This window comes from Cherax quadricarinatus, chromosome 10 (assembly GCF_038502225.1).
Source record: "Cherax quadricarinatus isolate ZL_2023a chromosome 10, ASM3850222v1, whole genome shotgun sequence".
In the NCBI taxonomy this organism is placed as follows: Eukaryota; Metazoa; Arthropoda; class Malacostraca; order Decapoda; family Parastacidae; genus Cherax; species Cherax quadricarinatus.
Window position 1 is genome coordinate 9,917,681 of NC_091301.1, and position 19,386 is coordinate 9,937,066.

Genomic DNA, 19,386 nt, shown 5'->3' on the forward strand with positions numbered 1-19,386 from the left:
ACTGACTTTTTTATTTCAAATTATGAGCAAGATTCGAACTTCAAGCTCCAAGGAAAAAAATTACCTTCGACAGACCAACTAACCCCATTTCTGTAATGGAAGAATATGACATTCTTTTCACTCCATGTACGTAAGTATACTGTACTATTCTTTTCGATCCATGTAAGCATACAGTACTATTCGGTATAGCCCATTCCAGGGTAATTAATTCCTTAATAACGGTGAAGGGTTCTTGATTCAAGGAATTGGAGCTACCCCTATTTTTTCCCCTTGTGTCGAACTTCAATATCTCCCATTTCCCAGACGCTACAACACCCCTACGGAGTTTAGTACTTCCCCATAATAAAAAAAAAAATATGGTCAGATTAGCAGGTAAATTATGGTTTACACAAGTCTTAAAAAAGCCGTACTTTTATTGTGTTCAGCAACTACAAAGTGCATTGTACAGATGTTCAAAATCTACTCTATGACAGTGAGATTCTCTTGTCTTTGGGAGCTGCATTTTGCCTGCTTACGAAACATGAATTCACCTCGTGTTCCAATTTTGGAGGAGCACTTTGCCAAAGTATTGATTCACCTTTTATTCTAACCTTCGCTGTTCTTATGAGAGCTAATGGAACACCAAAGTTAAAGGAATTTTTAGACCTCTGGTATTTATTCTTCATTAAAGCTCAGCAAACGAGGAAAAAATTGAGCATTTCTATATAAGCACGTAAATACATGCAATAACTGTACATCATATTCCCTTAACTTTTGATCTCCACTTTATAATTTAATGTTCCATTGTGCATTAGTGGAACATCCACCACAAAAAAAGTTATGTTAAAGGCCATTCTTGTAGGTTAGTGATAAGTGTGTCATGACGGTGAAAGATCAAGGGGCCACAGAGAAGCTACAAACAATTTCAGTTCTCTACTACAGTCTGTTACTACACCAAAAGCTATACATCCATTACACTTTGCTACTTTTTTTTTTATATTTTTGCTACAGTGTGATGTTACAGCAGCTGGCAAACAGGCTATAAGAGGACAAATATACATACTCCCACGCTTACCTCACATCTATTAACGGTTTAATATGATATAAATCCCTTTTTATCACATTACTGTGTGTTTATGCTTCTCACAAGACTAACAAAAGTAGTGGTTTCCAGCTTTGAAGATTACGTAGCTCACTGATGGCTAATTACCTTCCCAATAAGTCAAAGTCAGGCAAGACGCGCTCCTTAATACTATTATTGGCAGTATAAAGCATCGTCAGTGATGGTACATAAATTGAGGCCAAAAAATAAATGCATATTAATCAAATTCAAATAAATAATTTACAATGATAATTTGCAGTATATCTCCTTCAATAGGCTCTACCAATACATGTAAAAGTTTCCTTGTTCTTTATCTTTCTTATATAGTACTCATCTGTTTTCTTTCATATACACATGCAGTATATATAAAAATTGTCACATTAAAAATTAAATAAACATAATTAAGACATGTAACATGAAATATACAAAACAATATTACAATTATATTCACATATTGGGAGTAACTTTTATAATCTTCCCTCACAGTACAATATAACTATGCAGTTGCATGTAGTGCCTTGCCACCACTTGTAGTACTCTTTGTACACTGGTAAATACGCAGAATTATTGTACATGTAACAACTACAGTGTTTCAATGCTACATCCTGATGCCACTAGCCTTCACCTGTAGTAGTTTTGATTTTAAATATAAAAATAAAGTATTAATATCCTCTTCTTTCAATCCTAGAGCACATTACGTATCATGATCCTATTGAATCAATAAATTTTGGCTCTGTCCTATACGGGTTTGGCTCATAATCGCCAATATAATAATAGTATATAAATAAATTTCTATAATACTTCTTACTGGCCATTCTTTTGATAACTGGTAATTTCAGTACGTCTTGTATTCTTCTCACAGAATGAGTAGGGCGAAGATACATTACATTATGTAACTACTGAAAAAAGTATCTTACATTTTCTTCAAAATCTGAGCTAATGGTCTCACAGAAAATTGAAGATTTTGTGCAAGATAAGCACATATGATGGCTTAGGTATGGGGCACATGGTGTTTTCATAACAGCCATGCGCAGGGGGTAATCTTTCAGCAGCAATACTACAAGGCCCTACGTATAGCAGGAGTAACGCTCTGACATAGTCACAAGGGTAAGTGCAAACAAGATTAAGTTTGATGAAGTTCAGAAGAAAAGTCAATCTGCTCGTAGGTCCTCTTCATATGTGAGTAAAAATCGTACTGTTTGGTTCACTGCTGTCCAGTGTCACTCGGCACGACGACAGACATCAATAATTATCCCTGGCTCTGGGCAAGTTGGAATTCATTTCTTGATGTATGATCTTCGACGGTCAGGCTGTGGGTGACGAAAAGTGATGTCAGGTAAAAAATATACCTCATATACGGTGGGTAATATATATACCTCTTTTGGTATAATATAATCATTCATTCAGGTTGATAACGAGCATATTTTATAACGAACAGTACTTACTGGGAGAATGTTGAACCAGCAGGTGAGGTCTTCACTGACTCCCATTACTGCTCCAGCGTTGTCAAACTCTCCACAGTAGTTAGCTGCACTGAAAAGTGTCACCAGCGATCGCTTTTGGAAAAATTGGTAGCCATCTTCCACAACCTGCAAGAGTAGCAAGAGAGTATAGTTAAAAATAAATATATATACGGAAATCTATTAAAAAAAGCATTTATTTGATTATAGTAAACTTCACATGACCCCCCAAAGTCGCCTTCGTTAATAATTTATATTATTTCTTACATGTATGTTACCTCTGGTGTTTCCTGCTTCTCACTTACTATATATACGCCTATATAAAATCTTGAGACAACACTCAGCCTTTCTAAGCATTTTATCGAATTATTCAAGACTAGATACCATTTGAAGCAGATAAGTGGACCTGCTCTCGTCAGAGCGGCCGATGGTTCAATCCTCGGCCGTAATGAGTGTACTAGATAACGGGAAATATTTTCCTACCTGATGAGCCCGAACAATGAGGCTAAGATCATGGTGCTCTAGGAAAGCCTTCAACACATCGCCTCCGAAAGTCCAGGAGACACCACGGTCATTGGGGGACCAACCACGGCCTTCCTGCGGAAAGAAAAAAAAAACATTTTAGAATACCTGTCGTGTTACGATAGCTGTTTCGTATTCACACTAGCAGTGTCCTGTTGACAATGAGAGTGCTGTGTTCACAATGAGAGTGCTGTGTTCACAATGAGAGTGCTGTGTTCACAATGAGAGTGCTGTGTTCACAATGAGAGTGCTGTGTTCACAATGACAGTGCTGTGTTCACAATGACAGTGCTGTGTTCACAATGACAGTGCTGTGTTCACAATGACAGTGCTGTGTTCACAATGACATTGGTGTTCACAATGACAGTGCTGTGTTCACAATGACAGTGCTGTGTTCACAATGACAGTGCTGTGTTCACAATGACAGTGCTGTGTTCACAATGACAGTGCTGTGTTCACAATGACAGTGCTGTGTTCACAATGACAGTGATGTGTTCACAATGACAGTGCTGTGTTCACAATGACAGTGCTGTGTTCACAATGACAGTGCTGTGTTCACAATGACAGTGCTGTGTTCACAATGACAGTGCTGTGTTCACAATGACAGTGCTGTGTTCACAATGTGTATGCATATGCCGTACCTATATAAACTGTTGTTCCAAACAACATTAACGGCATGTAGACTACAAACAATAAGCAACATTTCTCTACTGTAACAAAAACTAACGAGAAAATATAAATCGTCCTTGTTTGTGTTTCAAACTTAATCATGTACTTAACGTCACATTTACTCCCCCCCCCAAAAAAAAAAAAACTTAGAATATAAAATGCACCAATGCATTTATAATTCAGGAAATTCTACAGTAAATTGGACTTTCAAGAAAATCTTAGGTAATCTAAACTGCTGAAATATCCTTCAGATTCATTGAAATTTAGTGAAACATATGCATTAATGCACAATTAACTCACACTAAAGAGGAAGTTTTAAAGGATATTTCGGTCTATGATGCACCATTATCAAGACACGATGATCTGTCTATGACTTTACTGGAGTGTACCTCAGTAATGTAGGTTGACTGTAAATTATTCCTGTACTGATATTATTATTTAATTTTTTAGGAAATAATATGAATTCTGACACTTTTTAGCATCAGCTTACCTCGTCAGGATCAGCCCAGAGGATGTCACAGGTCAAGCCTGAGTCAGGGACGTTCAGTGGACGCTCTATTGCCCGTAACTGTTGAAGAAAATTTATGTTACACGAGGATCATAAAAGTCACTTCATTCACACTCACTTCCGGCTCTTCATCCATTAACTGATCTCATCTGACTCACTGGTCAAAATATTAAATACATCTCTTAACTGATCATCTGCTCAACATCCCATTTATTTATTCCTCTCTATCCTTACCCAGCTATAACTACAGTCACAAGGTAATAGGTAATGACGTACCTGCTCAAGATTTTGTAGGTCTGGTGAGAGTCCTCCATGCATGCACAAGATGGTGCCTTCGATAAGGGCAGCTAAGGAAGGAAAAAAAAAGACAAGAAATAAATTTTTGCAACCAGTTCCTTGGGTTTTAAATAACCCTGAATGACTCAATACGTTTTATCACTTTCTACAAGTTTAAACAATACTCAAATTTTAAAGTATTAATATATATATATATATATATATATATATATATATATATATATATATATATATATATATATATATATATATATATATATATATATATATATATATATATATATATATATATATATATATATATATATATATTTTGAACTCACCAAGTGGAAGACAGTTGAAAAGATCAGTGAAGGTTTTCCATAACTTTACGTTGTATCTTCTTTTGCACTCGTCATAAAACCCATATATTCTGGAGAAATAAAATTTAAATTATACAAACGCAATTAACATCCTATTTAGATTAGTCAAAAAAGAAATGGCGTGGGATACGTCTATAATGAGTTTTTAATACTAGATAAACATGAATCAGTATAAAGATTTCTAGAAAATAAAAATCTATACGTTACTGTAGTACTAATTTTATATGAAAAAAAAAATAAATACTCAAGGAAATCAAAGTTATAATTTTTACCAAGACATTTAAATTGTTTAAGAAACGTAGTGTACTGTGTTTATTATTTTTCTCAGTATAACACAGTAGTGACAAAGTAAGTATATAAATACCTGTTTATAGACGCACACTCATGGTTTCCTCGTAAGATGAAAAAATTGTTGGGATATTTCACTTTGTAGGCTAGTACTAAACATATAGTCTCTAGCGACTGCTTCCCTCTGCCAAACAAAGTAAAAAAATAAGATTAATCAAGTGTTATCATTTGTATTATTTATTCTGAATTAATCACATGGTTCTTTCGTTTAAATGAAGTTATTTTGAAATTTAAAGCGCAGGCGAATACGTTCTTGCGAATATTTAAGTGCATTAGAATTACGTCTTTTTTAAGCAGCATCGTTATTTCGATAATTTTATATTGAAATGTTACTCATTTTTCCAGGTATGAATGTTGACTCGAAACTACATTGTTTCTTATCATTGTTCATGGTTGTCAGTGTACTCTTTCTCACTATAAATTTATTCCAGTGTTGCACAAGGTTTTCAAGGAAGCCATTTTATGAGGCATTTGGTTGCAGAAAACAGGGATGGGACTAAGATGTTATTCTTGTTACGTATTGAGTGAGTTAATGTACAGAATGAATTTTGTCAGATAGTACAAGAGGTGAATAACTTTTATCTTAGTAGAATTGCAAGGCTAGTGAAAAGGGTAAATCAGAAATCAAGGGTAAAAAAAAAAAACCCAACAAGGACGCTAATTTACTAGAAGCTTGACTTTCATTAAGGAGAGATGGTTGGTCAGTTGCGTGTTGAGCTCTGGCAACCTGATGCGTGCAGCTTAATAAATGCGTGCAGCTTAATGTCACTATCAGTTAATCAACTTTATGTGTTAAAATGCAGGTCCATGTATACGAGTTTTCGATCTGACCTGGAATTCATATATTACATTCTCCAAAATGCAGTGATATTTTTCCTTTGTGGGCGTATAACTCAAAGCCAAAATAATTTGACTAAACAATGAAACGTCTTAAGTAATATTACTGAAGTGGTAGGAATAGTCATTTACATATCTTGTAAAATAAATATATTACGACCGATATATTTTGTTATGCGATTTACTGTTATTAAAATGAGCACTTAACGGCATATTTTATTTTGAAAACTCATGTAAAAATGAAAGTATGTGTACCTTTTAGAATACTGATTACAGTCATAAGAATTTTAATTTTGTGGACAAAGACAAGGTTCCGGAAAAAAAGTATTTGAACAATGTTTCGCTCAAGGAAGAGCTTGTTAAAACTCTGCATTCTTGTGTCTGTTCACATATCTGTGTTCCGCACTCTCAAAACACTACCAAGTTTTGACCCTTGAAGAGGGATTCCGTATTTTTAAATGAATTATTATTTATTAGCATATAAGAAAAGTTCCTGGGGTACGCCCTCGAACCAACGTGAATCTTGACTGACCTGTCGACGTAGTCTCCAAGGAAGAGGTAGTTCTGGTGTGGAGGGTAACCCAGTTTGTCGAAGTGTCGTAGCAGATCATTGAACTGGCCGTGGATATCTCCGACGATGTTGACCGGAGCTTCGAGCTCCACCAGCGTCGGCTGTTCCAGGAGCACCTGGCGGGCCGCCGACACCAGCGCCCGGATCTTACCCTCATCCATGCGGATCTGGAAGAAGGAAGATGCACTGTTGTAATTCACGGGGTTTGGTTAATCGAGTTTGAAACCTGTCGACTACATGATGGTCATTATCGCTGTGTGTCACCCTTATACCACAAGTAAAGACACTTTACATTCTAATGGAGAGATTAAGGTAAACTCTCCACAATTATACACACCTTTTGGTATACATCCACTAATTCGCAGGGCAATAAAATAATATGGATGATACTATACGGTGTCTCGATTACTTTTTTTTTATTATACTGTTAACATCTTTTTCAGTAACTGCATAACTCCAAAATGTTCCTAAGAATATTTAACTAATGCTAGGCATGATACCCAGTCCTGAAAAAAAATGTTCCGGCCACAACGCCATACATAAATAGTGAACAATATTTCCACCGATTTAAAACCATTATCAGGGTTGGATGCACTCTCTCCAACATCATGGGGATTTCATCGACTCACTGAGGCAGCCCTAGTACATTATGTAATAACCGAGACAATGGCCCTGATGTACCAAATGATAGTGTGTTAAACCAGTTAAAAATTCTGTCTATTCGCTAGTGTTGGCCGACACAGTAATGAACTCAACATCTAGCCAAACAGAGGATCGAATCCTGGCAAGGTCAATTTTGGACGTGACTTGAGAGACAGACCCTCGTCTCAATCTGGCCTATTTAATTGATATAGCTATTTCATATTAAAGGTTTTAACAAGATCCACAAAAAGAATATATTAACCACCTACTGAACTGGCTTCTTATATCAAGATTTGATAAAAAATGAATGCACAATAAAGAATAGACTTCATTGCCGTGACCACCAATGCTGAGAATCTGAGAATGAGATGACGGGTCTGGGTGAGGCTAATGAGGAAAGATAAAGGGGGGAACCTAACTGTAAGAAGGGTGGTTACGGTAAATGTCGACCATGCCAAGGTGAGTGACGCAGGCACTAGTTAGCCCTCACGGCCCTTGCATGACCTAACTATGCTGTGACACCAACATGCTACCTGTAGACACAATTAACTATTTCTTTTTTTTTTTTTTAATGGAAGAGACCCGGGCCGGGATTACCGGCGAATCAAATAGAATATTTCTTTTATATGTTAGCCTATTTGTACACACACACACGCAGTATTATTTAATATTTCCTCTTACTCTATATTCTAATTCTGCTTTTCAACTTGGGTTTAACGCATTTCTGAAATTATTACTATTGTTCTTGGGTTTGACCATTAAGTACACACAAACACACACACACATAATAATTAAATAATTAAATAAATAAATAAATTATATATATATATATATATATATATATATATATATATATATATATATATATATATATATATATATATATATATATATATATATATATATATATATGCAATAATATCACAGTAAACAGGTGATTTCAGAATATGCAAAAAACCACTCTGAAAGAATAGATAAATTACAACCGCTTTCGTGACTACTCACATTATCAAGGAACTATGATAGTTCCTTGATAATGTGAGTAGTCACGAAAGCGCTTTGAATTTCTCTATTCTTTTAGAGTGGTTGTTTTGCATATATATATATATATATATATATATATATATATATATATATATATATATATATATATATATATATATATATATAATATATATATATATATATATATATATATATATATATATATATATATATATATATATATATATATATATATATATATATATATATATATATATATATATATATATATGCTTATTTGGCCACAGAGTTCTTCTTACACACAGTGATCAGCCTTTTAATATACATTTATACGAAGTATATACTTTGTGCTATTATTTGTATCTAATCTTGTACTGTTCACGGTGCTAGTGGTGGTGTGTATCATCACTACAGTGGAAGGTAAGGTGTGGCCTGGCTTGCGTGTACCCGCATCGCCTGTTAATGTATTGTGTGGCTGCAGGCAGGGGTGGTCCACCCCATGCTCAGTTTCACGTTTATCACCGCAGCTATGGGGGGTGGGGGGCTCCTCCACGCTGGTTAGGAGTGCCTGATCCATAGGACCTGGAGCCTAGGATCAAATCTGATTTCCTAGGATCAAATCTGATTTCCGTTCATTCCCCCAGACGCTATGTGACCCCCTACGGATCAATAGCTTCCCATAATAATAATAATCCACTACCTTACCTATCCTAACCTTCAATAAATTTGTCTCTCGTTTTGGACAGACGTTAAAGAATAAATTCTATGCTACTTCCTAGATGTTGGTATTAAATGAAGACAGAATGAAACATTATACTTTGTAATGTTTTCTTATCCAGCAGCTATTTTAGGCGTGCTTAAGTACACGAGTCATTTTGTCATTAGTTCTTTACTTATTCAGCATATAGTCTTTTGTGTGTGTATCGATATGAGAGGTTGCATATGTGTGTGTGTGTGTGTGTGTGTGTGTGTGTGTGTGTGTGTGTAAGAGGCTGCACGAGTATTAATGCTTGATCACACACACTAATAAACTATGCAGTACACACACTGCACTTTAGATGAGGTCTCGTGATCACCAATCCAACTTGCCAAATATTTCTTCTATATTTACACCAGCTGAGTCATTTATCATCAACCTATCTTGCAAAAAGAGCACAGTATTGTGTTTCCTCTAAGACAGTCAGCAGAAACTTAGATTTCACTACTCTTTAGCTTTTGTCTCCACACATATTTGGGAGGTCCCAGCACCTGTTGGTGTGGATGTAAACACTTAAACTTGCCATTAGAATTAATCACACACCTTGCATCGTTACGTGCTTGAATGTTTATTAATACAGGGGTTTGGGCACAATTTCTTCACTGTTATCACTACGGCGGTCTGGGTGATGTGTGAATACCTGGCTAGCCAGATTAAGCGCTGTTGCGCCTGGTTAAAACTTCGAAAGGTGGCTGCGTGTATAGTTTTGCCCTTGTGTAGCACCCTGATTAGATTGGCTCTTCCTGTCTCCCACAGTGTACTCTAGGTACCCAAGTGCTCGAGAGGTGTCGATGTACTTCATCCACAACAAAGTATTACCTTAAAACATTAGCCACATATCTCAGCTTTGGATATTTGAACCAGTTCATTACAAATGTAAACTGCTTAGATAAACGTTGGGGTTCAGTCCCCTGACCTGTGCGCCTCAGCATTCTTTTCACTGTGGCTTACAAGGTGGCTTTGAGGTGTGTAATAAATGCATCATATTTAAACAAGTTCACGGAAGCTTTAATTTTTAGATACTGTAGCTAAATAATTTATGAATGTGGAGTTACCGTAACCACAAGAAGATTGAGAGTTCCAAGGTGAAGGATCATGTGGGAAGACCTGGGATATTAGATGAAAACGGGCATGACCCGAACGTAGAGTTAAAGTAAACTGAAGAAATTTCATCTTTTAAATACTTAAGTGTTTATTTTAATTCATATTTCAGGCATTAACGTATTCTTGAAGTTAGGGTACAAGTGAGATGGGTCCGTATTTACTCGCGTGCTGTAGGTCTTAATTAAACCTAAGTAGACAAACCAGTATTAATTTTTTTAAATAATTTGTGGTAGCACAGTGTTGGTTCTTTCGAGGAGGGAAATACAGTGGCCATACAGCCATAGGTGTCCATTTGGGGGTCCATGGATTACTGTTATATTCATGGGGAAGTGTTTTAGTGCGTAGGGAATGGGAAATGAACAGGATTGATCCAAGGAAGTGTAATGTGGCCCACATTCTTTGATCAGGGAAGGAGGGGCGCTGAGGGCAGATTACAGAGGCTGTCTTATGCAAGGGCTGAACAAGGCGGGGAGTCGGGGAGTCACATGAACCTCCTGGAATCCCGCAGCTTACTATTCCCGCCGCCGCTCTCCTTTGGCTCTCCTCCAAGAGATGGCGGTAAGCGCCACTATTTAACTTGTATGGAGTCGGGGCTTCTCTGGAGGGGGAGGGGAAGGCTATTTAATCTTTGGGTGGTCTTTTACGGTCTTGTACTGACCTTTAAGTCTGTACTTCTCTGGGACGAGATGTCCTGTGATCTTGTATTTCATCATTACGTTTTATCAAGAAAAGTGTAGAAAAGCGATTTTCGAGTCGCTTAAATGGATGTAATGAATACATTATTATAATAAGCTTAACTAAGCGCTAAATCTAAATGAATAATACAAGATATTTTTTTTTTGTCAGTGACCTGTCAAAGACCTGGGAGTGATCATGTCGGAGGATCTCACCTTCAAGGACCATAACATTGTATCGATCGCATCTGCTAGAAAAATGACAGGATGGATAATGAGAACCTTCAAAACGAGGGATGCCAAGCCCATGATGACACTCTTCAGGTCACTTGTTCTATCTAGGCTGGAATATTGCTGCACACTAACAGCACCTTTCAAGGCAGGTGAAATTGCTGACCTAGAAAATGTACAGAGAACCTTCGCGGCGCGCATAACGGAGATAAAACACCTCAATTACTGGGAGCGCTTGAAGTTCCTGAACCTGTACTCCCTGGAACGCAGGCGGGAGAGATACATGATTATATACACATGGAAAATCCTAGAGGGACTAGTACCGAACTTGCACACGAAAATCACTCACTACGAAAGCAAAAGACTTGGCAGACGATGCAACATCCCCCCAATGAAAAGCAGGGGTGTCACTAGCACGTTAAGAGACCATACAATAAGTGTCAGGGGCCCGAGACTGTTCAACTGCCTCCCAGCATACATAAGGGGGATTACCAACAGATCCCTGGCAGTCTTCAAGCTGGCACTGGACAAGCACCTAAAGTCGGTTCCTGACCAGCCGGGCTGTGGCTCGTACGTTGGTTTGCGTGCAGCCAGCAGTAACAGCCTGTTTGATCATGCTCTGATCCACCAGGAGGCCTGGTCACAGACCGGGCCGCGGGGGCGTTGACCTTCGGAACTCTCTCCAGGTAAACTCCAGGTCTGTTTACAATTTTTTTTAAGGATCACACTTTTGCACCGTCAGTTTTTATTCACGTGAATGTTCCGATTATCTTTGACACTGTCATTTACTGTGATGTGATTTAGACTTGATAAACCTTTAGCAGTGAAATATACCAAACAAAAGTAACTGATGACAGGGTCGAATAGTTACATCTAAGGGAGGTACATATCAGCAGGCAGCAGCCCAGTTCATGCGCCCAGCCATTATCAATACCACCACTTTATGCCATTAATACTCCCGTTAGAATCATTCCCCCGGACGCCAGTTCTCGACGAAGAATATACATACTGCTCATGACTGATACTAGAGATGATGGAGTGCCGGTCAGCAGTGCACAGTGGCCGGCAACACACCACGGGCTTTCCCCTGCGCTAGTGATCACGTCAGCCGTACAGCCTCTCATTCACACACTGCTCACAGCCACACCCTGGGATACGAAGTAGTAGCATGTATAATGTATCCTCTTGTTTACTTCTCTGTCTGTGATCGTCATTCCAGATGGGAAGTCAAATCTTGTAAGATTTAATAATTAACAAAAGATTGCCCAATTTCTGAACAAAGGAATGTTAGCAATTGAACACACGAGTGCTCAGCCTCAAATTTCTTAGCATATACATTCCATTTACAACAATAAGTCAAATTTAAAACTAAATTAGTCTAAATCACATCACAATAAATGACTGTCAAAGATAATAGGAACATTCACGTGAATAAAAAATGACGGTGCAAAAGTGTGATCCTTAAAAAAAAAAAATGTAAACAGACCACTGACAAGAAAAAAGAAATCTGGAGTGGTAATAAAATAAATTTTGAGTCATGTTACCGCCCACCAACTCCTTCATTACTGAGACATCCACGTGCCTGCTGATGTCTTGAGGTGTCTGAGGGAGACATCGTCCTTCCTACTCAAGGCTGCGTGTGGACACACTCAGCTTATGCCACCTTAAAGATGACTTAACGAGATTGCTAAATTTAAAGCTTATCGGCTGCACGGAAGTTATAAAGACTGAGATTAATCTGTACACTAAGAATACTTCAATTTAAGTTAAGGGAAATGGAGTAAATTCTTAGTGTATTATATTCTGTGATGGAATTAAAGTAAATTCTTAAGTGTATATTCTATGATGGATATAACTCCCGGGGAATGCTCTGGGTCCGTGCCAGAGGAGGATGTGCTATGGAATATTAATCCAGCCACCCTCCTCTCTCTCTACATAGCCCAAATACCAATATTACATATATATATATATATATATATATATATATATATATATATATATATATATATATATATATATATATATATATATATATATATATATATATATACATTACATTAAGAATAAAAAAAATTACATTAAGAATATACATTAAAGCGCGTGGCTTTAATATACTTATGGCATATTATTAGGGAAGGTGAAACATCTATGCTGACCTTCAGATATGTCGACTTTTATAGCTAAAATGTATTTGGAGCATTAACGGGTGCAGGGGGGGGGAGGGAGGTTACTATATAATTGTTGAAGAGCTCTTGAGCCAAGGAAGTAGAATTGCTTGTCTTTGCCTTACCTAGTATCAACTCTGAATACTCTCAGATTTTTTTTTAATCTTCACGAATTTTCCACGGATTATAAATTGTGGACTCTGAATAATACGCCTAAATAATGACATTTAAATTCTGAACAGTGCATTCCCCACCCTTTCTCTCTCTCCTCCAAATCCAGTCACTGTTGTTTCCTCAGAAGTGTTCTCTCAGCAAGTGTGTGCTTCAGGACCTGACTGTCATCTTTAATAAGAGTTGAGACGGTCAATGGCCTACCCACCTCCTCACGACTTAATATTTAATGGTCTTTTATTGAAATGGGATTCATATTTTGTTTAAATCTCCAAGCGTAGTGTGAGGCTCGGGAAATTTATATAAATTTGCACTAGGAATTGTCCATAATGGCACAGGAGATTAATTCTGATATACAGACGAGGTTTGAATAGATATTAGTAGATTTATATTTATTTGTGAACGAGATTGATAAATATTTGTATTTATTTTTTTTCAGTGCCTTATTGATGCTTAAGACAGATATTTTTTGGGGAGGAATGGTGGAGGTGTTAGGTGGGGCCGGGTGTTAAGTGGGTGGGATTAGTGGGACGTGGTTCGTGTGGGGTAATTTGGGGGATGGGAAAAGAACGACAGTAGTGGAATGGATGGTTGTGGTTCTGTTGGGGAGGGGGTGTTGCGGGAGGGGGTGTTGGGGGAGGGGGTGTTGGGGTGAAGGGTGGTGATGCGAAGGGGATGGGGTGAAGGAGTGGAGAAATGGTGAAGGCGTGGGAAGGGGTGTAGGGAGTGTGATGGAGGGAGGGTTATGGGAGGGTTGTTAGGAAGGCTATGATAGGGGGCGTAGGGAGGGTAAGATGAAGGATGATGGAAGGGGTGGACGATGCAGTTACCATCTAGGAGGGTAATGGGAGGGATGATGGGTGGGATGTAGAGAGGCTAATGATAGGGGTGGAAGGAGGGTGATGGAAGGGGTGGAGCCTGCAGTTACCACCTAGGCTTCATTGATCTGTTGCGGCTGCTGGTGGACCCATCCCCGCCCTCATGTCCCTCCACTACCCTCTCCCCAGAGTTCCTCCCCACCCCCTCCCTCATGTTCCTTTTACCCACTCGCCTCCCTCAAGTTCCTCCCCCTCATGCTAATGCTCACCCATTCTGCTTTCATCCTTCCTCTCCTGTCTATATCCTCTTCCCCTTCTACCCATTTCATCTAATCCCTCATTTCTCATTACCCCTCTCTTCCTTCCCTCCACTGTAGCCACTAGTGAGAACATTCAGCTCCCAATCTGAAGGTTCTGGGTTCGAGAACCCCTAGTTATAGGGGGTCATGCAGCACCTTGTGGTTCCGAATGGGAGGCATTCAGGTTCAATCCAAGGGAAGGACAGGTCTAATTCCTTGGATGGAAAACTTCTCAGCATCAAGGAGCCTCCCTTGATGCTGGTAACTCCCGTGATGCTGGTAACTCCCTTGATGCTGGTAAACCATCTGGGCACGTTCCCCTAAACCCCTGCCCTCCTAGCAGTGATAATAGGTGCCTAGTACCTACTGTTGCAAGTTGCCTTCTGGAGAAAAACGTTTCTTAGGAAACTCCTAGTCCTACTGGAAAGCAATATACTGTGTAAGACAATACTCCAGTCCCGTGAGTAAGAAAACCCATAGTAGTGCTGGATTAATGACATTAATAAAACAAAAAAGCACGTTATGCCCATTCTTTGCCCCCCAAAAAAGTTAACGTGTAAACACTGACACACACACACACATATATATATATATATATATATATATATATATATATATATATATATATATATATATATATATATATATATATATATATATATATATATATCACAATTCTGGGAGTGCCGAAACGACTTCTGGATACACAGTTAATGGAATACCAGGAAGCAGCAGCCTCCAGCCTCCAGCCTCTCTCTTTCAGCACCAATCCAGGAATTTCGCTTCCCTGGAAACAGTAAATGTTTCCCGCATTTTGGGGAAATACTAATACAGCGACACTGTGGCTACGGGGGTCGACTACTACCACAAATAATATTAATACTAATATTATAATTATTGTCAGGGAGGGTCTTCGTCAGCCTCTCAATAGCCTCTGGTTGCTGGTCTGTTGTGGAGACTTAAAAGAAAGAGAAAGAGATAAAAGAGGAGAAAGAGGGAAAAAAGAACAGGAAAGCTGGCGAAATTACAGGGCAAAAGGCGTGTGTCTGTGAATGTTGTCAGAAATTGTTGAAAAAGATACAGGTTTTGCAGGCACGCACACGCACGCACACACAGGACATAAACATGCCACATACACACATACTCAGTTTCAAGACAGTTTCAGACCAACAACACGGCAGTTTCTCCGTAATAAAGCTGTTAAATGAGCTATGACAGTCATCTCACACACATCGTGTATTGGTTGTGATCACCCAGATGGCATTATAAAATATTAAATAGTATTTGTTTAAAAGAAGGCTTCAGCTTTCACCAGATTTTAATAAGCCTTACAACTTTATTATTATTAATAATTCGTTTGAATATTATAACTGAAAGTAATCAGGTTTGATCCGAGGAAAAGGAGTTTGATTCCAGTTCCTTGTATCAAGAGTGCTTGGCCAGCATCAAGACACCTATCTATCCCCCCCCCCTCATCCTACCCTTGAAAGGAAGGCTTGCGCCAGATTGGCTAAATCAAGTGTAGCCAATTGGCGGACGATGCAGTCAATTATCCCCAGATATTGTTCGCCAATTGGCCATGTTTAACGAGCGTGCATTATTGCATCCTCCGCCACCAGCTGTTAAAAAGGTCGAAAAGGTCAGTGCAATAGCAGGTGGAGGATGTAAGAGACGGTGGTAGAAGTGGTCTGCTCGTCAGGGACAACAGCCTCCTGACACGAGACTTACTTGGAGGATGACTCGTTCAATGGTTAGGCATCCACTGGCCAACACCTGATCGACGTTCACTACACCTTACTCAGTGAAAACAATGGGGGTCAATACATAGCGATGGAGGCTAAGATGGTCATAACCTGATAGAGCTTCATGAAGTGGGGCGAAAAGTTACTGTTATAAAAGGCCTACGTATACATATGTGTGTGTATATCAACTTCCAGGATACCAGAGTGTGTATCGCCGACAGTATTGCAGTAAAGAGATTAGGGCAAAACAGGCTTGTACTGAGACAACGCTCTGTATGGAGCATTGTCAAGTTATCGACTCGACAAAGCTCTGCCCAGAACGTCATCACAACAGTTTTACATCCGTGGACAAAGCTTTGCAAATAACGTTGTTACAGTACGTACACCCATGGACAAAGCTCTACAAAGAACGTCACATTAAACCCCTTCTCTACATCTGTACTTTTCCTTTAATTCCAAACAGGTGACCGGCATTGCGACAGCGCAAACACAATTGATTTCTTGCCTTCCCGGCACCAAGGGAAGGCGGGAAGCATGATCATAGCTAATTCACAGTAGAAACCATGGCAATGGAATATATGCCCTTTAACTTCCTAATGTGAAACATATTTTGATATGACATCTTTTAACTTCTGGTTGGATTAATGTGACTTACTACAGATTTTGTAGTAATTGGACAGGAATAAATGAGAAACCACTGCATTTCTAAACCTATGTGTACTATACATGCACTACCTAATACGTAAACAATAAGGCAAATAGAAGAGTTGGGTTTATGTTAAACACAGACTTTACAGGGATTATTAACCCCGGCGGGTTAGTAATCTAGGATAACCAAAGGAAGCATAGCTAGTACCTTATTTTCAGAACGATCGTTGGTTCTCTTTCCCAGGATGTGACCCTGGACAGTCAGCTAACACCCAGGTGCCTACTTACTGCTAGGTTAAAAAGCGGGCACGGGATTGGAGTTGTCCCACATGTTTCGCCCAGACCAAGACTGAACCGAATACTTCGGTTATCCCTAGCTGCGAGGTGAATGTGGTGAGCCAATAAGCGAATGGAAAAGACAAATCAGCACAGGTCTTTATTGTAACAGCGTTTCGCTTAAGTGGCATCTTGACAAAGCAATGACAGTATTTAATAAAGCTTCCCTGGAGAGCGAAACGTTGTTAGAATGAAGGCTTAGGCTTTCTTTTTTTTAAATGGGTTAGGTTAAGAGATGAAGGAGACCAGGTAACAGTACTCACGTTCTTTCCAGGGTACTTTTTGAGAATGAGAAGGTTGTTGATGAAGGCGTCAACATCGAAGGGATCCTCGTATCTCATCTTGTCCTTAGACACTACCATTCACCTGCTCTCTCACTGAGCTCAAGGTTGCTCCTCCGGCGCCTGCTGCTGGCCGCCGCGCGCGCACTAGCGCACACTCTCCTGAGTGATGCTGCCTCCCACCTCGAACGAGTCACCTGAGGAACTCACTTCTCGTGTTGCGATTTTTCTCACGATTACGCAAATATTGCTCCCTCCACAGATTACCAGCTGCCTTACTTAAAAAAAAAAAATGCCCACGTTTAATCCGTGTCACACTGTTGTATATGTTACTCTTGTTAATGAACGATGCTCTGTCTTGTACTTCTGGGATTCTAACTAGCTGCTGCAAGACCCATAAATTATGGTCCTAACAATCAGCTGCAGCCTGGGAAGCTGCCCAGAGCAAAGTCTGCACAGCTCCTTCCATCGCGACCTTATATATCCACCTCTCTGCTCTACAGTTGCCAGCTGCTGCTTGAGTATTTATTGCCCAAAAGATGATTAATGTCTATTACGCTTTTGATCTACATTTAAATGTGAAATATGAGTAATATTTTAATAGCAGGGTGTTACTATCAAATGACACAAACAGAATGCGAAGTGGGAAGTTAAGAAAAAGCTAGAATTTTCCATTTTTTTAATCTGTCCTGGAAACATGCTGACTCTCACTACACAATATAAACAAATTATGATTCGTATTCAATGTTTATTTTTAAGAGCACTGTGGTAGTCATGCAGGGCCGCAGACAAGCAGGTAGACAGGCAGGCAAGCAGGCAGGCAGGTAAACCAGGCAGTTAAGAAGGCAGGTACGTACGACAGGCAGGCAACAAGTCGGGCTGACAGGCAGATAAGCAAGCAGACAGGGCTGGCAAGCAGGCAGGGCTGGCAGGCAGGCAGACAAGCATGCAGGCAGGCTGACTGGGTGTCATACAGGGAAAGGCAGAGTGGAAATGGTTGAGGAGAACCTCTCTCGACACAGTAAACTGAGTTTCTTTACTGCCTCAACATTTTTAATGACCATACTTATACGAGACTGCTCAGAAAATGTTGATATATTTTTTACACAGATGAATTTACGGGCTAATAAGAGCTGATGTTGTACCTCAGCTCATTTCAAAGGCCAGTCTTATCTAAGGTATGCTACCATCCCCCAGGATGCGACCCATGACAGTCAGTTAACAATAAGGTACCTACAACACTTGCTGCTAGGTGAAAAGGAGCAACGAGTGCAAGATGCCTAACGTTTCTATCCGCACCGGGGATCGAACCACGAACGCTCAGCATGCGAGCTGAGGGCGAAACTAAGAGAAATACATCACGGCATAAGAAGTAGAACCTAAAATTAGCTATGTACTCCTATCAGTAGACTATTTCGGAGCCTCGTCATTCTTCCGTCCATGGAAACCAAACACCGCCCATCCACCATCTGACCTGCTTCTGTCCCCCTATGATGAAGGAACAAGGAACTACTGATTTACCTCGCTAATAGTTTATCTCAGGTGGATAGTCTGGAGCAACATCACATGGGGGAAAAGACAGCGAGATAAATGAAAATAAAGAAAAAGAAGGAATAAAATGCAGGAAGAGGTGCAGGTAATTAAGGGAATAAGGGAAATACAAAGAGCGTATGGGAGGCAAGAAAGAGAGAGAGAGAGAGAGAGAGAGAGAGAGAGACAGAGAGAGAGAGAGAGAGAGAGAGAGAGAGAGATGAAAAAGAATGGAAGGAGAGGGAAGGAGAAAATGAAGAGCCAGGATTGGGGTGGACAAGATGATTGAGATAAATGAGAAATATTATTGGGAAGGAGGAAGAGGAAAG

General features: G+C 39.3%; 1 protein-coding gene across 2 annotated transcripts; it reads right to left on the reverse strand.

The window, feature by feature from the left end:
* Positions 1 to 395: 395 nt before the first annotated feature.
* Positions 396 to 17,975, reverse strand: LOC128687926 (uncharacterized). 2 transcript variants are annotated; one of them, XM_053775543.2, is made up of 9 exons: positions 17,510 to 17,975; positions 6,616 to 6,821; positions 5,263 to 5,370; positions 4,860 to 4,948; positions 4,516 to 4,586; positions 4,222 to 4,299; positions 3,025 to 3,138; positions 2,527 to 2,670; positions 396 to 2,391 (listed from the first exon to the last, which is right to left on the reverse strand). In XM_053775543.2, exons 1-9 carry the CDS (start codon positions 17,606 to 17,608, stop codon positions 2,359 to 2,361), a joined length of 942 nt encoding a protein of 313 aa, XP_053631518.1. In that variant the 5' UTR covers positions 17,609 to 17,975; the 3' UTR covers positions 396 to 2,358. The 2 variants fall into 2 exon arrangements, with proteins under 2 accessions (XP_053631518.1, XP_053631519.1); XM_053775544.2 differs by lacking the exon at positions 17,510 to 17,975 and adding an exon at positions 12,077 to 12,206.
* Between the last annotated feature and the right edge of the window lie 1,411 nt (positions 17,976 to 19,386).

Excerpts from the sequence above, each read along its gene's own strand:
- LOC128687926 (XM_053775543.2), bottom strand. The coding sequence starts at position 17,608 with ATGGTAGTGTCTAAGGACAAGATGAGATACGAGGATCCCTTCGATGTT. Across the intron at positions 6,822-17,509 it reads AAAAGTACCCTGGAAAGAAC|ATCCGCATGGATGAGGGTAA; the intron begins GTGAGTACTGTT and ends TCCTTCTTCCAG. Across the intron at positions 2,392-2,526 it reads GCTGGTTCAACATTCTCCCA|CCTGACCGTCGAAGATCATA; the intron begins GTAAGTACTGTT and ends CGTCACCCACAG.